This window comes from Physeter macrocephalus, chromosome 1 (assembly GCF_002837175.3).
Source record: "Physeter macrocephalus isolate SW-GA chromosome 1, ASM283717v5, whole genome shotgun sequence".
In the NCBI taxonomy this organism is placed as follows: Eukaryota; Metazoa; Chordata; class Mammalia; order Artiodactyla; family Physeteridae; genus Physeter; species Physeter macrocephalus.
The window spans coordinates 112,615,006-112,634,373 of NC_041214.2; the positions used below are offsets into that span (position 1 = coordinate 112,615,006).

Here is a 19,368-nt window from a genome sequence, read left to right on the forward strand (position 1 = left end):
CACTGAAGAGGTATTATCACATCAACAGCCATGTTGATATTGCACTGAGTCTCTTTGAAGAGTCTCTTTACCTTGGTTATGGCAAATCAAGCATGGGATACCCATGAAGGGGTTTGGCAAAAGCTCAGGAATTGAGACCCCAGGTTTTTGGAAGAGTTGAGATAAAATACAAGCAAAAGTAAGGGAGGGCACCCTTCCTCCATCCCTTCCTTGGTGAAGGCTTCCATAAAACTATAATAATGGTGCTCAATTTATTGTTCATTTCAGGGACTAGAGGCAGATAGCCCCAAACTATGGACTTAGCCCTGAACCAGAAGTTCCTCCTCTGAGAACTCACTGGGCTGCATCTCACTTGTGCTCTCTCTGTGCAGAGACTGCAGGAATGGACATTTCTACTCTCTCATAAAGACTGCTAGTATATTTACACTTACAGTTTTCAAAATTCCAGTCTTAATCTGGTTCATGCTAATTTTTCCTAGAGTTCCTGCTCAGGCCTAGATACCAGCAATGCCGTTTTCACGTAACCTGCAGTTGACAGCTCACTCTTCTGAAATACAAACTTGCCAAAATCATAGAAACTTGCTGGGCTAAGGAAAAAAGCCCTAAAATACAGGACACACATGGGGCAGAATGCCGTGATCACCTGGGGACCACAGCATGTGGGTATTTCATATGCCAGAACTGTATTAAGGTCTATTGCATTGTTCAAGATAAACATGTAGACACCCACATCTGCTCTTTTCAACCCTTACATTTAAAAAAAGAAATGTATCCAGTTCATTGGCCTAAAGAATCCACTCACCTCCCTCTTCAGTGTCATGTGATAAGACCAGACTGGGGCAGCTTTCTGAATTTGTCAGTGCTTCTGGAAAGCCAGGGAGCTTCAGGTTTCAATTGCCCATGGGACACCTCCAGCTACCCACTACACTGCCTCTTTTCCTTCATATTCAAGTCAACCATCACAGACTCCTGCAGTACTCCTTTTCTCTTCTGTCACAGCAGAGACTGGGCTTTCTGACTAATATGGTACTAAATTAACTTGGATTTTGTCTCAGAGACTCTAGATTCATAAAATGTGACAGCCGGAAATTGATTCATCCAATTCAATTCCCTAACGTCAGAGAGAAGGACATGGTAAATGTTAAAACCCTAGAGGCTGGTGAATAGTAAAGCCAGAATTAGAAAAGATTTCCTGACTCTCCATTGGAGGTTACTTAGTCCACCGATGAGGGAAGGGCTCTGACTTTTTACCTAGGTATTCCATTAAAGGATTTTCCTTGCTTTAACCCTTCAATTATTTTAGCAGAGTGGATGGTATGGTGGCCATACTATGCTGTGTGATGATTTTTTTACTCTTTGGATAACATCATGACTCTCCTTTCCCCAAATTTTCATGGCTTTACCAACCATGTGCCCTTCTGTAACCGTGGATCAGCCCTTTTATCTTCTCTGAGAGAGTACATCGTAGGATGACGTCTGGCTTGCTTTTCCCAGGGGAGAACGCAGGTGCTACAGAAAGAGATTTCTCACAAAAAGGAATTTCAGTGTCACACAGCTTCTTCTTCATGACATAAAGGTGGGGTGCAGTTGAATAACAAAAACAAAGATCTGAGTTGTTTGAACGAAGGTCCATGCATTCATTTATTTCTCATTGCAGCAACAAGATAAACAAGTGAAATTCCATCTATAATGAGTTACAAATGGTAGTAAGCCCAGGAACCCTGAGTATATATATCTATAAGGCAAATAAAACAATATTTTTCAGTGTGGGCATCACACTTTAGATGACCTGGGGAGATCCACTCCAAGCCCCAAATACCATGACACCAGGAATCATTCTCAAACAGTTGTTCTCCAAACAAAAGGTGAAAAGGCAAAACTGTGATTAAAAATAATAAAAAAAAAAAAAGAGAGAAATTTCAACTAGAAAGACTGGATGCCCAAAGTCACATCTCTTCTTCTGATTCTTGTTCTCGTTCAGCATTTTTCAGGAGTCCAACTTCTGAGGGGCAGAACCTCTTAAATCGAGATTTAACCAACCTGAGGAGAATGAAAGTCATCTCGTATTATGCTGTTTAAAATTAAAACCCAAAACTATACGTATCTATAATACAGCAAACTCCAAATTATCTGTGCAGATGGAAGAGGCACCCCCAGAAAGAAAATCACTCTTATTTGGCTTTGGAGCTATCTGCAAATATTTTGTAGATTAAAGCAGCATATAAGCAAACAGATACAATAAAGCTCTTAAATGTGTAATATGATTGTTTGCATCATATTCAAAATTTGTAACTTTAATCATTTCTAAAACAAACAAGAGACTCTCTGGGCTGTAGTAAGCCCAGATGAAACCGAGCTCAGCTGTGTGGTCCAAAAAGGAGCCCTCTCCTATGAAGGAAGTGCATGAAGGCATCTCCTGCCTCATGTTGAGCCCCTCGTAAAGTCTGGGCTGTACTGCAGCCTCTATTCATGTCTTCAGAGGGGTGCTTTTGTGCTGGTCACAGGCTGCTCAACTGCATGTGATGGTCCATGATGAATTAAGAAGTTGAAAGAAGTGACCTCCATTCTTGTAACTGTTTTCATAGATTAAGAGAATCTGTAGGTCAGAAGGAATTACAATTTTTGACATTGGAAGATGTGAAGCTTCTTAGTGGCAGGAACTCAGCAGGCTCTCCGCTTTCTCTGATGTAATAAGAACTAGGCAAAGCTTTTCCTGTGCATGATATTTGTGAAGACATTGTGCTGTGACCATGTCAATAAAACATAGTTAACTTCCAGAAATACACAGGGATATGCAAACAAACTGATAAACCAAATCATCAAAATCATTCCCGTTTTATGAAAAACGTCACCAGCCTATCTGTATCTTTACACTTGTTTTCTGCCTTTCTTCTTCCAATGAATGTCTGGCCCACCCCTCTCAATATACAGTGCTTTTACTTGTGCTCTGGATCCCACTAGAGTATGAACTTCCTAGGAGCAGAGACTTCATCTTATTTACTGCCTTAACTCTGCCAGAGTCTAGAACAATGTCTGGTACAGAGTAGTGGCTCGTGACACATTTGATGATTCAGTGGGCTGTGGAGCAATCTGCCAGGAGTTCATATCACTCACCTCCTCAGAGGTAATTCTTCAGTCACTTCCAACTCAGCATTAATTCCTCCAACATACAACAACTGAGCAGTATCAGTAACAACTATTGACTCGGCAAGAGTCAAGAAGAAGTACTTAAAATCATTTGCCTCGATAATTAGTTGACCATTGATATTGCTCCCAATGTCCTCAACTCTTCAAGGCACTGTTCTCACGAAAGGCTAATAGTTTTAAGTAAGTTGATGACTGGGACAGTGTGTCATTTTTAAAAAATATTTATTTATTTGTTTGTTTATTTATTTATTTATTTGGCTGCGCTGGGTCTTAGTTGTGGCACGTGGGGTCTTCATTGCAGCATGCGGGATCTTTAGTTGCAGCATGTGGGATCTTTAGTTGCAGCATGAGGGATCCTTAGTTGCAGCATGTGGGATCTTTAGTTGCAGCAGGCGGGATCTAGTTCCCTGACCTGAGATCCAGCCCAGGCCCCCTGAATTGGGAGCATGGAGTCTTAGCCACTGGACCACCAGGGAAGTCCCAGTGTGTCATTTTTTAAAGCCACACAGTTATCTCCACATTGCACAACCTGAATACATGCTAACTGAAAGGGATTAATTAGTTAATTCATTCATTAGATCCATTCCTGATGACTCTTGTGGAAAATAAAGCAAAGAACTGGCTACTGATTACAAATTAACTGTTAACACAGACCCCAGTGGCTCCTCCTGTTCCCCACTCCTCCTCTCTGTGTTTTATCTGCTGTTGTTACAAACCACCAAGCTAAGGCAAATTCAGGCTCTACTGCACCCTGAAGCCCTTGGTATTGGCACATGCAGAAATGGCTACTGGGGACAGATTGAGGGATGGAGTAATAAAGAGGAAGTGCAAATAACTGCTAGTTCCTGGAATGATGCAAGTCCAGAGAACTAAATTCAGGGTGTGTCTGGGCTTTTGCTCCCATATGTTCTCTTCAGTTAATACAAGAGCAGAGCTGAGACTCTGGGTATACTTCCAGAGTCAATCTGGAAATCAAACATCCAGAAGGCAAACTATCATATGCCTGGAATTTGGTCATTTCTATTTTGTTCTTCAAAATGGCTCACAAGAATCATTTGCTTGGAAAACCAACCTGAAAATGGGTAATATTTCTCTGTCCATTCAGAAGGGCTTTTGAAATAGTTCTGTACCACAGTGGTGTTTAAATATGAAATACAGTAAAATACATAATAAGATTTCCCAACAGATGGGTCTCTCCTATGAGCTGTCATGATGAGAACTGCAGGCATGGGACCAGATGAAGCAATCTTTAAACCATTATTCTGGAAAGCTGGAAGTATAGCTTCATTTTTCAGAGATTTGGGGGGCAGTAGTTCCATAACCCAGTTTTGGTTCCTTGGTGATCTTTGTGCTTTGTCAAATAAATGCGGACAGAATGTCCTCAAAACCCATCACCTGTGACTGAATTACAATCCACTTGAATTATCCTGCATATGACCTCACTGAAAGTCAGTATTCAATCTTCGTGATATTCTTTAAGCTACTGCTTAAGTTTATATTAAAATATATCAGAACACAAGTTCTTGTTTTTATATTTCAAAAGCAATATGAGAGCAAAACTTAAAAGCATATAAAACATTATTTCCAAACAATTGAATCCTATTTCCGAGTATTTCTGAAACAGATCTGTTAAAACAGAAAATAAGTGTCTTGAGTACCTACTATATGTTTGACAGTATGCCAAGAGCTGTGAGATATATGAAAAAGGTCCTTTCCTCCAGGTGACACAATCAAGTTAGCAGGTAAGACTAACATGAGCTAATAGTAAATATCACAAGATAGATCACAATTGTTAAAATGTGTGGTAGAGACTAAAGTACTGTAAACACTCATGAAGGGAGATAAGCAAAGGCTAGAACAATCACAGAAGTTTTCATAGAAGAGATGAGCATTTAATTTGGATATGCCAGGTAGAGGCAACTACATGGTCAAAAAGTTAAAGGTGCTGGGGAAGGAGAGGCAGTTGAAAAAGTAAACATGGAGTTTCTGGTTTCTAGAAAACTACAGGTGGATAAGAAATTCATAGGGGTCTGAAGGTTTTTGAAACAGGAAGAGACAATAGTCTTCTTTTGGCTCTGGAAGGGAACTGACATGGGGTAGAGAGTCTCCTTGAATGCCGGCATTATTCTTGGAAGCTGCCCAGCCCCTAAGGAGATGAGGCCCAGAAGTCAGCCTAAAACAGCAGAGGAAGAAGCCAAGTTTCACTCAATGGCAGAACGAGCCTAAACTACCAGTCCATGCACGTGCTTTGAGGGAAATGAATAGGACTAATAGAAATCAATCAATGAGAAAGTAGAATTTCCCAGCACCCATAGCACTTAGACCTCTAGAAGGAGGTAACTACAGATCAAAGCGGGCTGACCCAAAGCCTACCAGAGACATTTTGGAGCTACACAAGGAAATGGTTTCCTTATGCAGAGACACAGTGCCAAAGCTCCTACAGCAGTGAAGCTCAAAGAAGCACAGAGCAGGAGAGGTAACCTGGGCAAATGTCTACAGAGAGGACTAGAAAGCTAGCTGGGGCAGAAGCTGAGACCCCACTGGGCCTAGAACCAGCTACTTTAATTTAGGGATCTAGAGCACCTGCTAGATATGTACTATCCAATATGGTCGTCACTATGCATATATGGATATTTAAATTAATTAAAATTAGTGTGGCACTAGGCCCATGTCAAGTGCTCAATAACTACACATAGCTCATAGCTACATAATGAAGGCTGCAGATAAACAACATTTCAATCAGTGCTAAAGTCTGAAGGATTGGAGTCTGCATGATTAGTAGTTGGGATCAGCCAGGCCAACTGTGGTTTGGCATTAGTTATCATGCTAATGGAAATAATAAGGAACCACGTACACTCCTTTCTACTCCTACTCATCCTTCAAGTTGCAGCTTAATTCTCAATTGTGAGGAGGCCTCCTCTGGGCTCCAATAGTGCTTTGTTCTTACACTATTTCCATTTATTGTACTGTATTTAAATTGCCTCTCTCTCCCCATAGGGTCTACACCTCATATATTTTTTTATAAAGAAGGAGGAGAACAAGAACGAGAAGAATAATAAAAAGAACAAGGGTGGATGGGGGAGGTGGTTCAAGAGAGCAGCCTAGGAAGGTCCTGAATTCACCTCCTCCCATGGACACAGCAAATCTACAGCTACATAAGGAACAATTGCCTATAAAAAAAAAAAAAGACCTGAACACAAGCCAAACAGCTCCTCCACAGCAAAGGACAAGAGGTCCACACTGAGATGGGTAAAAGAGGCAGAGACACAGTCTCACCAAAAACCCCACCGCTGGTGTGGAGACCCACAATCGGAAGGGATCTCAAAGATACAGAGCTTTTCCCCGAGGAGCAAGAATTTGTGCCCTACATCAGGCACCCCAACCCTTGGGACTTGCACTGGTGAGATGAGACCCCAAAACATCTGGCTTTGAAAACCAACAGAGCTGACGTCCAGAGAAACCAAAGGGCTGTAAGGAATGGAGATTCCACTCTTAAAGGACTTGCATGCAGACTCACCCACCTGGCAATCCAGAACAAAAGCCACAGTTTGAAAAGTGTCTAGACCATATGTGAATGTGATACATTTGTTAATTTTAAAGCATCTGCCAGCAAGGGAGAAATCTGTTAGAACTCTCTCTCAGAAATGGAAGCACTGGCAGGTACCATTTTTGCTTTCTGCCCCATCTATTTTTTTAGCACCAGCACTAGCAGCCACCATTTTTGCAGTCGCTTTCTAACCTGCTAGCACCAGTGTTAGAAATTAAAGGAGAAATTTAAAAATACCTGGAGACAAGTGAAAATGGGAATACAACATACCAAATTCTGTGCAATGCAGCAAAAGCAGTTCTAAGATGGAAGTTTATAGCAGTACAGGCCTACCTCAAGAAATAAGAAAAATCTCAAATAAATAACCTAACTTTTACACCTAAGGGAACTAAAAAAAGAAGAATAAACAAAGCCCAAATTTACTATAAGGAAGGAAATAATAAAGAACAGAGCAGAAATAAATAAAATAGAGACTAAAAGACAAATAGAAAAGATCGATGAAACAAGGAGCTGGTTCTTTGAAAAGATAAACAAAATTGACAAAACTTTAGCTAGACTCACTAAAAGAAACAGAGAGAAGGCTCAAATAAATAAAATCAGAAATAAAAGAGGAGAAATTACAATTATACCAAAAGAGACTACTATGAACTATTATACACCAACAAATTGAATAACCTGGAAGTAATGGATAAATTCCTAGAAACATACAATCTTCCAAGACTGAATCATCAAGAAATAGAAAATCTGAATAGACTAATTACTAGTGAGGAGATTAAAACAGTAATCAAAAAACTCCCAACAAAGAAAAGTCCAGGACCAGATGGCATCACTGGTAAATTGTACCAAATATTCAAAAAAGATTTAATACCTATCCTTCTCAAACTCTTCCAAAAAACTGAAGAGGAGGGAATGATCCCAAACTCACTTCACAAGGCCAACATTACCCTGACACCAAAATCACACAAGGACATCACACACAAAAAAGAAAATTACAAGCCAATATCACTGATGAACATAGGTACAAAAATCTTCAACAAAATATTAGCAAACTGAACTCAAGAATACATTAAAAGGATCATACACCCTGATCAAGTGGGATTTATTCCAGGAATGCAAGGATGGTTCAACAACCACAAATCAATCAATGTGATATGTCACATTAACAAAAAGAAGGATTAAAATCATATGATTATCTCAAGAGATGCATAAAAAGCATTTGACAAAATTCAACATCATTTGTGATAAAAACTCTCAACAGGTGGATATAAAGAGAATGTACCTTAACATAAAAAAGGCCATATACTACATGCTTACAGGTAACATCATACTCAGTGATGAAATCATGAAAGTTTTTTCCTTAAAATCAGGATCAAAACAATGATGTTCACTCTCACCACTTTTAGTCAAAATAGTATTATAAGTCGTAGCCAGAGCATTTAGGCAAGAAAAAAAAAGGCATCCAAATTGAAAAGGAAGAAGTAAAACTGTCACTATTTGCAGATGACATGATACTATGTATAGAAAACCCTGAAGACTTCAACAAAAAACTGTTAGAACTAATAAATAAATTTAATAAAGTTGTAGGGTACAAAATCAATATGAACTAATAAATAAATTTAATAAAGTTGTAGGGTACAAAATCAATATGCAAACATGTTGCACTTTTATATACTAACAATGAACTATCAGGAAGAGAAAGTAAGAAAAAAAATCCCATTTACAATTGCATCAAAAAGAATAAAATACCTATGAACAAATTTAACCAAGGAGATGAAAGACCTATACACTGAAAACTGTAAGACATTGATGAAAGTAACTGAAGAAGACACAAATAAATGGAAAGATATTCCATGCTTATGAATTGGAAGAATTAATATTGTTAAAATGTCCATATTACCCAAAACAATCTGCAGATTCAATGCAATCCCTACCAAATTCCAAAGGCATTTCTCCCAGAAATAGAACAAACAATCCTAAAATTTGTATGGAATCACAAAAGATCCTGAAGAGCCAAAGCACTCTTGAAAAAGAAGAACAAAGCTGGAGGCATCATACGCTCTGATTTCAGACTATACTACAGAGCTGTAAAATCAAAACAGTATGATATTGGCATAAAAACAGACCTATAGATCAATGGCACAGAGTAAAGAGCCTAAAAACAACACACATATATGGTCAATTAATTTATGATAAAGGAAGCAAGAACACAAAATGGGGAAAGGCCAGTCTCTTCAAAAATGGTGCTGGGAAAACTGGACATCCACACACAAAAGAATGAAACTGGAACACTATCTTACACCATACACAAAAATTAACTCAAAATGGATTAAAGTTTTGACTGTAAGATTAAAAATAAAATAAAATAAGAATAAAAATAAAAATCTGAGAAGAAAACATGGGTGGTAAGCTCCTTGACATCACTCTTGGTGATATTTTGGGGATCTGACTCCAAAGGCAGTAGAAGCAAAACTAAACAAATAGGATTACACCAAACTAGAAAGCTTCTGCACAGTGAAGGAAAACATCAACAAAATAAAAAGGAAACTTACTGAATGGGAGAAGATATTCCTAAATCATATCTGATAAAAGGTTAATATCCAAAATATATAAGGAACTCAGACAACCCAATAACCACCACAACAAAAAAATTCCAATTTAAAAATAGGCAGAGAATTTGAATAGCCATTTTTCCAAAGAAGACATACAGATAACTAAAAGGCACATGAAATGATGTTAAATATCACTAATCATTAGGGAAGTTCAAATCACAACCCCAGTGAGATATCACCTCACACCTGCAGAATGGCTATTATCAAAAGGACAAGAAATAACAAGTGCTGGCCAGGATATGAAGAAAAGAGAACCCTCATGCACTGTTGGTGGAAATGTAAATTGGTACAGCCACTGTGGAAAACAGCATGGAGCTTCCTCAAAAAATTAAAAATAGAACTACCATATAAGCCAGCAATTCCACTTCTGGGTATTTATCTGAAGAAAATGAAAACACTAATTCAAAAAGATAAAGGCACCCCTAGGTTCACTGCAGCATATTTATAATAGCCAGGATATGGAAACAACTTAAGGGTCTATCAATGGATGAATGGATAATGGAGATGTTTTATATATATGTTTATATATATATGTATACATATAATATATAATATAAATATTTTATATTTATATGTACATAATGGAATACTACTCAGCCATAAAAAAGAATTAAATGGACATTGAGGGTATTACATTAAGTGAAATAAGGCAGATAGAGAAAGACAAATACCATATGATTTCACTTACCTGTGAGATCTAACAAATGAACAAACAAAACAAAACACATAGATACAGGGAACAGACTGATGGTTGCCAGAGTTGGGGGAGGTGGGCAAGGGCTTCCCTAGTGGCGCAGTGGTTGAGAGTCCACCTACAAATGAACAAACAAAACAAAACACATAGATACAGGGAACAGACTGATGGTTGCCAGAGTTGGGGGAGGTGGGCAAGGGCTTCCCTAGTGGCACAGTGGTTGAGAGTCCACCTGCCGATGCAGGGGACGTGGGTTCGTGCCCTGGTTCAGGAGGATCCCACATGCCGCGGAGCGGCTGGGCCCGTGAGCCATGGCCGCTGAGCCTGCGCGTCCAGAGCCTGTGCGTCCGGAGCCTGCGCGTCTGGAGCCTGTGCTCCGCCATGGGAGAGGACACAACAGTGAGAGGCCCGCATACCGCAAAGAAAAAAAAAGGGGGGGGAAATGGGATCAAGAGGTACAAACCTCCAGTTATAAAATAAATAAGTCTTATAGTTTTCGGAGCACAGGTCTTTTGTCTCCTTAGGTATGGTTATTCCTAGGTATTTTATTCTTTTTGATGTGATGGTAAATGGGGTTGTTTCTTGAATTTCTCTGTCTGATGTTTCATTGTTAGTGTATAGAAATGCAACAGATTTCTGTGTATTACTTTTTTAACCTGCAACTTTACCAAATTCGTTGATGAGCTCTAGTAGTTTTCTGGTAGCATCTTTAGGATTTTCTATGTATAGTATCATGTCATCTGCAAACAGTGACAGTTTAACTTCTTTTCCCATTTGGATTCCTTTTATTTCTTTTTCTTCTCTGACTGCTGTAGCTAGGACTTCCAAAACAATGTTGAATAAAAGTGACAAGAGTGAACATCCTTGCCTTGTTCCTGACCTTAGAGGAAATGTTTTTAGCTTTTCACCATTGAGTATGATGTTAGCTGTAGGTTTGTCATATATGGCCTTTATTATGTTGAGGTATGTTCCCTCTATGCCCACTTTCTGGAGAGTTTTTATCATAAATGGGTGTTGAATTTTGTCAAAAGCTTTTTCTGCAAATATTGAGATGATCATATCACCTCACACCAGTCAGAATGGCTGTCATCAAAAAATCCACAAACAGTAAATGCTGGAGAGGGTGTGGAGAGAAGGGAACCCTCCTACACTGTTGGTGGGAATGTAGTTGGTGCAGCCACTATGGAGAACAGTATGGAGGTTCCTTAAAAAACTAAAAATAGAGCTAACATATGATCCTGCAATCCCACTCCTGGGCATATACCCAGAGAAAAACATGGTTCGAAAGAATACATGCACCCCAATGTTCATTGCAGCACTGTTTACAATAGCCAATACATGGAAGCAACCTAAATGTCCATTGACAAAAGAATGGATAAAGAAGATGTGGTACATATATACAATGGAATATTACTCAGCCATTAAAAAGAATGAAATAATGCCATTTGCAGCAACATGGATGGACCTACAGATTGTCATACTGAGTGAAGTAAGTCAGACAGATAAAGAGAAATATTATATGACTGCTTCTATGCAGAATCTAAAAAATGATACAAATGAACTTATATACAAAGCAGAAGCAGACTCACAGACTTAGAGAATGAGCTTATGGTTACCAGGGGGGAAGGGTAGGAGGGAGGGATATTTAGGGAGTTTGGGATTGACATGTACACACCGCTATATTTAAAATGGATAACCAACAAGGACCTACTGTATAGCACAGGGAACTCCACTCAATATTCTGTAACAAACTAAATGCAAAAAGAATTTGAAAAAGAATAGACACATGTATATGTATAACTGAATCACTTTGTTGTACACCTGAAACTAATACAACATTGTTAATCAACTGTACTCCAATATAAAATTTAAAGTTTTTTTAAAAATGAAAAAAATAAATAAAATTTAAAAGTCATGGGGATATTATATACAGCATGGTGACTATAATCAATAATATTGTATTGCAGATTTGAAAGTTGCTAAGAAAGTAAATCTTGAAAGTTCTCATCACAGAAAAAATTTTTGTAACTTTGTATGGTAACAGATGGTATAACTAGACTTATTGTGGTGGTCATTTTGCAATGTATACAAAAGTTGAATCATTATGTTGTACACCTAAAACTAGTATAATGTTGTATGTCAATTGCACTTCAATTTAAAAAGAAATCTATCACAGGAAACCGAAAAAAAAAACACAAGAAGAATCTTCCTTGAGCTCTTATTATGTTGTAGGCAGTTTAAATATGTGATCTCATTTAGGTACTATTATCTCCATTTTGTAATGACAAAACTGATATTTAATGTGGTTAAATGGTTTACCCAAAGTTATACAGCTGACAAGCAGCAGAGCTAGGAACATGGATTCTTAGCAATCTGTTATATTGCTTCTCACCCATCATGAAACATTGTATCAAAGTCCTTGTAAAAACATGTATAGTTCAACTGAATCTTACTGTTAGAAATATTACAGGAAATGTCGAATTAACCAGATACTCAAATTTAATGGGAGACATACATGTTGGTCAAAAATGACACCAAGCTTGGGAAGTGCTATAACTGACGTAAACATGGGCAAATGGAGGGCTCACTGAAGGTGTGGGGAGGACTATTTGGATAAGAAAACAACATATGCAAAGACATGGAGGCACAGAAGAGTGTGCTGAAGGGTAATGCATAGGTTAGGAGCACAGCAGAGACACTTTTTAGCTATTCCAACTTTAAACCAGCATTTATTCTTTTTTTTTTTTTTTTTTTTTAGTTTTCTCATTCATTCCATTTTTTATTTTCTTTTTTTAAAAAAATATCTTTATTCGAGTATAATTGCTTTACAATGTTGTGTTAGTTTCTGCTGTATAACAAAGTGAATCAGCTATATGTATACAGATATCCCCATATCCTCTCCCTCTTGCATCTTCCTCCCACCTCCCTACCCCTAGGGGTGCCCCTCGGTGGTCACAAAGCACTGAGCTGATCTCCCAGTGCTATGCAGTTGCTTCCCACTAGCTATCTGTTTTACATTTGGTAGTGTTTATATGTCAACGTTACTCCCTCACTTTGTCCCGGCTTACCCTTCCCTCTCCCCGTGTCCTCAAGTCCTTTCTCTATGTCTGCATCTTTATTCCTGTCCTGCCCCGAAAACCAGCATTTATTCTTTTTATTGGAAATGTTTGTGTTTGCAGATAATTTTCTGCTATATTACCCTGTTTTGTGGAATGCTAAGGAATGAAATACCTCTTTGAACTTAAAGTTCAGTAAAATCGAGTCTTGATGATCATATACCAAAAAATAGAACTTCCATGAACAAAAATCACTAACTTACCAGGTGACAAAGGCATAAATTGCTCCAAGAGAACAGTATGGAGGTTCCTTAAAAAACTAAAAATAGAGCTAACATATGATCCTGCAATCCCACTCCTGGGCATATACCCAGAGAAAAACATGGTTCGAAAGAATACATGCACCCCAATGTTCATTGCAGCACTGTTTACAATAGCCAATACATGGAAGCAACCTAAATGTCCATTGACAAAAGAATGGATAAAGAAGATGTGGTACATATATACAATGGAATATTACTCAGCCATTAAAAAGAATGAAATAATGCCATTTGCAGCAACATGGATGGACCTACAGATTGTCATACTGAGTGAAGTAAGTCAGACAGATAAAGAGAAATATTATATGACTGCTTCTATGCAGAATCTAAAAAATGATACAAATGAACTTATATACAAAGCAGAAGCAGACTCACAGACTTAGAGAATGAGCTTATGGTTACCAGGGGGGAAGGGTAGGAGGGAGGGATATTTAGGGAGTTTGGGATTGACATGTACACACCGCTATATTTAAAATGGATAACCAACAAGGACCTACTGTATAGCACAGGGAACTCCACTCAATATTCTGTAACAAACTAAATGCAAAAAGAATTTGAAAAAGAATAGACACATGTATATGTATAACTGAATCACTTTGTTGTACACCTGAAACTAATACAACATTGTTAATCAACTGTACTCCAATATAAAATTTAAAGTTTTTTTAAAAATGAAAAAAATAAATAAAATTTAAAAGTCATGGGGATATTATATACAGCATGGTGACTATAATCAATAATATTGTATTGCAGATTTGAAAGTTGCTAAGAAAGTAAATCTTGAAAGTTCTCATCACAGAAAAAATTTTTGTAACTTTGTATGGTAACAGATGGTATAACTAGACTTATTGTGGTGGTCATTTTGCAATGTATACAAAAGTTGAATCATTATGTTGTACACCTAAAACTAGTATAATGTTGTATGTCAATTGCACTTCAATTTAAAAAGAAATCTATCACAGGAAACCGAAAAAAAAAACACAAGAAGAATCTTCCTTGAGCTCTTATTATGTTGTAGGCAGTTTAAATATGTGATCTCATTTAGGTACTATTATCTCCATTTTGTAATGACAAAACTGATATTTAATGTGGTTAAATGGTTTACCCAAAGTTATACAGCTGACAAGCAGCAGAGCTAGGAACATGGATTCTTAGCAATCTGTTATATTGCTTCTCACCCATCATGAAACATTGTATCAAAGTCCTTGTAAAAACATGTATAGTTCAACTGAATCTTACTGTTAGAAATATTACAGGAAATGTCGAATTAACCAGATACTCAAATTTAATGGGAGACATACATGTTGGTCAAAAATGACACCAAGCTTGGGAAGTGCTATAACTGACGTAAACATGGGCAAATGGAGGGCTCACTGAAGGTGTGGGGAGGACTATTTGGATAAGAAAACAACGTATGCAAAGACATGGAGGCACAGAAGAGTGTGCTGAAGGGTAATGCATAGGTTAGGAGCACAGCAGAGACACTTTTTAGCTATTCCAACTTTAAACCAGCATTTATTCTTTTTTTTTTTTTTTTTTTAGTTTTCTCATTCATTCCATTTTTTATTTTCTTTTTTTAAAAAAATATCTTTATTCGAGTATAATTGCTTTACAATGTTGTGTTAGTTTCTGCTGTATAACAAAGTGAATCAGCTATATGTATACAGATATCCCCATATCCTCTCCCTCTTGCATCTTCCTCCCACCTCCCTACCCCTAGGGGTGCCCCTCGGTGGTCACAAAGCACTGAGCTGATCTCCCAGTGCTATGCAGTTGCTTCCCACTAGCTATCTGTTTTACATTTGGTAGTGTTTATATGTCAACGTTACTCCCTCACTTTGTCCCGGCTTACCCTTCCCTCTCCCCGTGTCCTCAAGTCCTTTCTCTATGTCTGCATCTTTATTCCTGTCCTGCCCCGAAAACCAGCATTTATTCTTTTTATTGGAAATGTTTGTGTTTGCAGATAATTTTCTGCTATATTACCCTGTTTTGTGGAATGCTAAGGAATGAAATACCTCTTTGAACTTAAAGTTCAGTAAAATCGAGTCTTGATGATCATATACCAAAAAATAGAACTTCCATGAACAAAAATCACTAACTTACCAGGTGACAAAGGCATAAATTGCTCCAATGATGATAATGGCTATTGCATAATGCCAACAAAAGCATATGGTGAGAAACATAACGTTGTCATGATCCACTAAATCCCATGCAGGACCTCCACTGGGGGGATAAAGGACAAACCCAATCTGTAATTTAAAACAAAGAACACACATTAAAAAATACCAGGCATATTCCCAAAGATGGTACATTTCAAAATGTTTCATTTCAAGATTAATGGTAACAGATAACTCCCATTACCTGAGATGCTACAGATAAGATATCTGCTGCCTGTTTTAGTAATATAGACAGTATCTACTAGATCATACTTTTGGAAAAAATGTTAAGGATATTTACAGATCAATTTTCAAAATATGAATAGTAATCATCTCTGGGGATTGGTGGACTTTCAGATGATGTGTTAGGTTTCTAAGCTGTGCAGTTTAACTCAGTTATTTCAAAATCAGAGTTTTAAAAAAAAGGTTTTAAAATAAAGCCCACGGGTAACATTATATTCAATGATGAAGACTGAAAGCTTGTCTCCTAAGATCAGGAACAAGACAAGGGTGTCTTATTTTACAAATTCTATTCAACATTGTACTAGAAATTCTAGCCAGAGCAATTAGTCAAGAAAAACAGACAAAGAGCATCCAGATTGCAAAGGAAGAAGTAAAACTATATTCACAAATGATATGATCTTATATATACAGAAAATTCTGAAGAATCCACAAAAAAACTATTAGAGCTAATAAATTAATTTAGCACACTTGCAGGATACAAAATCAACACATAAAACATGCAATGAACAATCAAAAAAATTAAGTTAGGAAAACAATTCCACTTACAATAGCATTGAAAATAATGAAATACTTAGGAATAAATTTAATCAAGGAGGTTCAAGACTTGTACCTTGCAAACTACAAAACATTGTTGAAAGTGATCAAAGAAGATCTAAATAAATGGAAGTATATCTCATGTTCATGAACTGGAGCATTTAATATTGTTAAGATGGCAATAAAAAAACAGAACATGAATCTGATCAAACCTCTAGATCTAACAAGATCGGGCATGTTAAAAAGTGTTAAATGTGATGGTTAATTTCACATGTCAACTTGACTGGGTCATAGGACGTACAGATACTTGGTTAAACATGATTTTGGGGTGTGTTTGTGAGGGTATTTCCAAATGAGATTAGCACTTGAATCAGTAAAAATCTAAGTAAAGCAGATCCACAGTGCAGGTGGGCATCAAACAATCCATTGAGGGCTGAAGAGAGCAAAAAGCAGAGGGAGGGAGAATTGGCTCTGCCCCACCGCTGAGCTGGAACTTTGGTCTTCTCCTGCCTCAAACTAGAACTTGTACCATCAGCTCTCTGCTTTCAGGACTGGACCTACAGCACCAGCTTTCCTGGGTCTGTAGCCTTCAGGTGGCAGATCATGGGACTTCTCAGCCTCCACAATTATGGGAACCAATTCCTTAAAATAAATCTCTCTCTCTCTTTCCTCTCGCTATAGATATAGATATATTATAGATATAGATACAATTATATATAAAATATATATATGTATATATTTGGTTCTGTTTCTCTGGAGAACCCTGACCAATACACTGGATGATAAATTGATAAATACCACTACTTTTGTATATATTTAAGATTTACCATAATAAAAGTTTTTTAAAATTCCTTTTTCATAGGCACATTAAAAAAAAGAGAGAGAGAGACGGCAATAACACCCAAAGCAATCTACAGACTCAGTATGATCCCTATCAAAATCCCGGTAGTCTTTTTTGCAGAAATAGAAAGCTGATCCTAAAATTTATATGGAATTACAAGGGACCCAGAATAGCCAAAACAACCTTGAAAAAGAAAAGCAAAGTTGTAAGACTTACACTTACTGATTTCAAAACTTACTACAAAAACTACAGTAATCAAAACATTGTGGTACTAACATAATGGTAGACATACAGATCAATGAAATAGAATTGAGAGTCCAGAAATAAGCCCATACACCTGTAGTAAATTGGTTTTTGAAAAGAGTGCCAAGGCCATTCAATGGGGAAACCAAAGCTCTTCAACAAATGGTGCTGGGAAAACTGGATATCCATATGCAAAAAAAAAAAAAAAAGAATTTGGACTCTTACATTACACCACATACAAAAATTAATGCAAAATGGATCAAAAACCTAAATATGAGAACTAAAATCCTAACTCTTAGAAGAAAACTAAGGAAAAACCTTCATGACCTGGGATTTAGTGCTGATTTCTTATACATGACACCAAAAACACATCAAAATTAAAAGCTTTTGTGGGGACTTCCCTGGTGGCACAGTGGTTAAGAATCCACCTGCCAATGCAGGGGACACGGGTTCGAGCCCTGGTCCAGGAAGATCCCACATGCCACAAAGCAACTAAGCCCATGTGCCATAACTACTGAGCCTGCACTCTAGAGCCTGCATGCCACAACTACTGAGCCCACGTGCCATAACTACTGAAGCCCTTGCGCCTACAGCCCGTGCTCCACAACAAGAGAAGCCACCGCAATGAGAAGCCCACACACCACAACAAAGAGTAGCCCCTGCTCACCACAACTAGAAAGCCCGTGCACAGCAATGAAGACCCGACACAGCCAAAAATAAATAAATAAATAAAAACAAAGCTCAGCTATTAAAAAAAAAAAGCTTTTGTGCATCAAAGGATACTATCAAGAAAATGAAAAGACAATCACAGCATAGGAGAAAATCCTTGCAAATCATATATCTGGTAAGGAATTGATATCAAGAATATATAAAGAACTCCTAAATCTCAACAAAAAGCCAAAAAAAAATTATAGGCAAAGGAATAGAAGACTCATTTCCCAAAAGAAGGTGTACAAATGGTCGATAAGCTCAAGAAAAAATTATGAACATCATTAGTTATTAGAGAAATGCAAATCAAAACCACTATGAGATACCACTTCACACCTCCTAGGATGGTAATAATAATAATAAGTAACAAGTGTTGGTAAGGATATGGTGAAATTGGAATCATTAAACATTGCTGGTGAGAATGTAAAATGGTACAGCTATGTGGAAAACAATTTGACAGTGTCTCAAAAAGTTAAATATAGAATTATCACATGACTTGGCAATTTCATTCTAGATACTATACATACCCCAAATAATTGAAAACAGGTATTCAAACAAAAACTTCTACACAAATGTTCATAGCATTATTCACAAGAGCCAAAAGTTAAAAACAATCCAAATGTCCATCAGCTGATGATGAATAAGCACCATGTGGTATTTCCATATAACAATATTATTCAGCCATAAAAAATGACATATTAATATATAATACAACATGGATGAACCTTGAAAACAATTATGTTAGAGAAGGAAACTAGACACAAAGGTAACATATTGCATGATTCTGTTTACATGAAATAACCAGAATAGGTAAATCCATAGCGACAGAGAGCAGAGTGGTAACCAGGGACTGGGAGGAGAGGAAAAGGAAATGACTGGTTAACGGATCTGTGGTTTCCTTTTGGGGTGATGAAAATGTTTTAGAACTAAATAGAGGTGATAGTTGCACAACACTGTGAATGTACTAAACGCTGCTGAATTATACACTTTAAAATGCATAAAATGTTGCCAGAGAGGAGAGAGGTGGGGGGGGATGAGAGAAATCAGTGAGGGAGATGAAGAGGTACAAACTTCCAGTCACAAAATAAATGAGTCACAGGTATGAAATGTACAGTGCTGGGAATAGTCAACAATTATGTAATATCTTTGTATGGTGACAGATGGCAACTAGAGTATTGTGGTGATCATTCTGAAATGTATAGAAATATCAAATCACTATGTTGTGCATGAGGAACTAACAATTAAAATTTTTATTTTTCAATTATACTTC

General features: G+C 37.4%; 1 protein-coding gene across 3 annotated transcripts in view; it reads right to left on the minus strand.

Moving 5' to 3' along the window:
* Positions 1-1,616: 1,616 nt before the first annotated feature.
* TMEM45A (transmembrane protein 45A) overlaps positions 1,617-19,368 on the minus strand; it is a 92,304-nt gene continuing 74,552 nt past the window's right edge. For 2 of the 3 annotated variants that reach the window (XM_024120362.3, XM_007121432.2), the window contains 2 exons: positions 15,477-15,622; positions 1,617-2,040 (listed from right to left, as the gene is read on the minus strand). In XM_024120362.3, coding sequence (XP_023976130.1) covers positions 1,947-2,040; positions 15,477-15,622 — 240 coding nt within the window. In that variant the 3' untranslated portion in view covers positions 1,617-1,946. The other variant, XM_024120364.3, reaches the window with a different exon arrangement.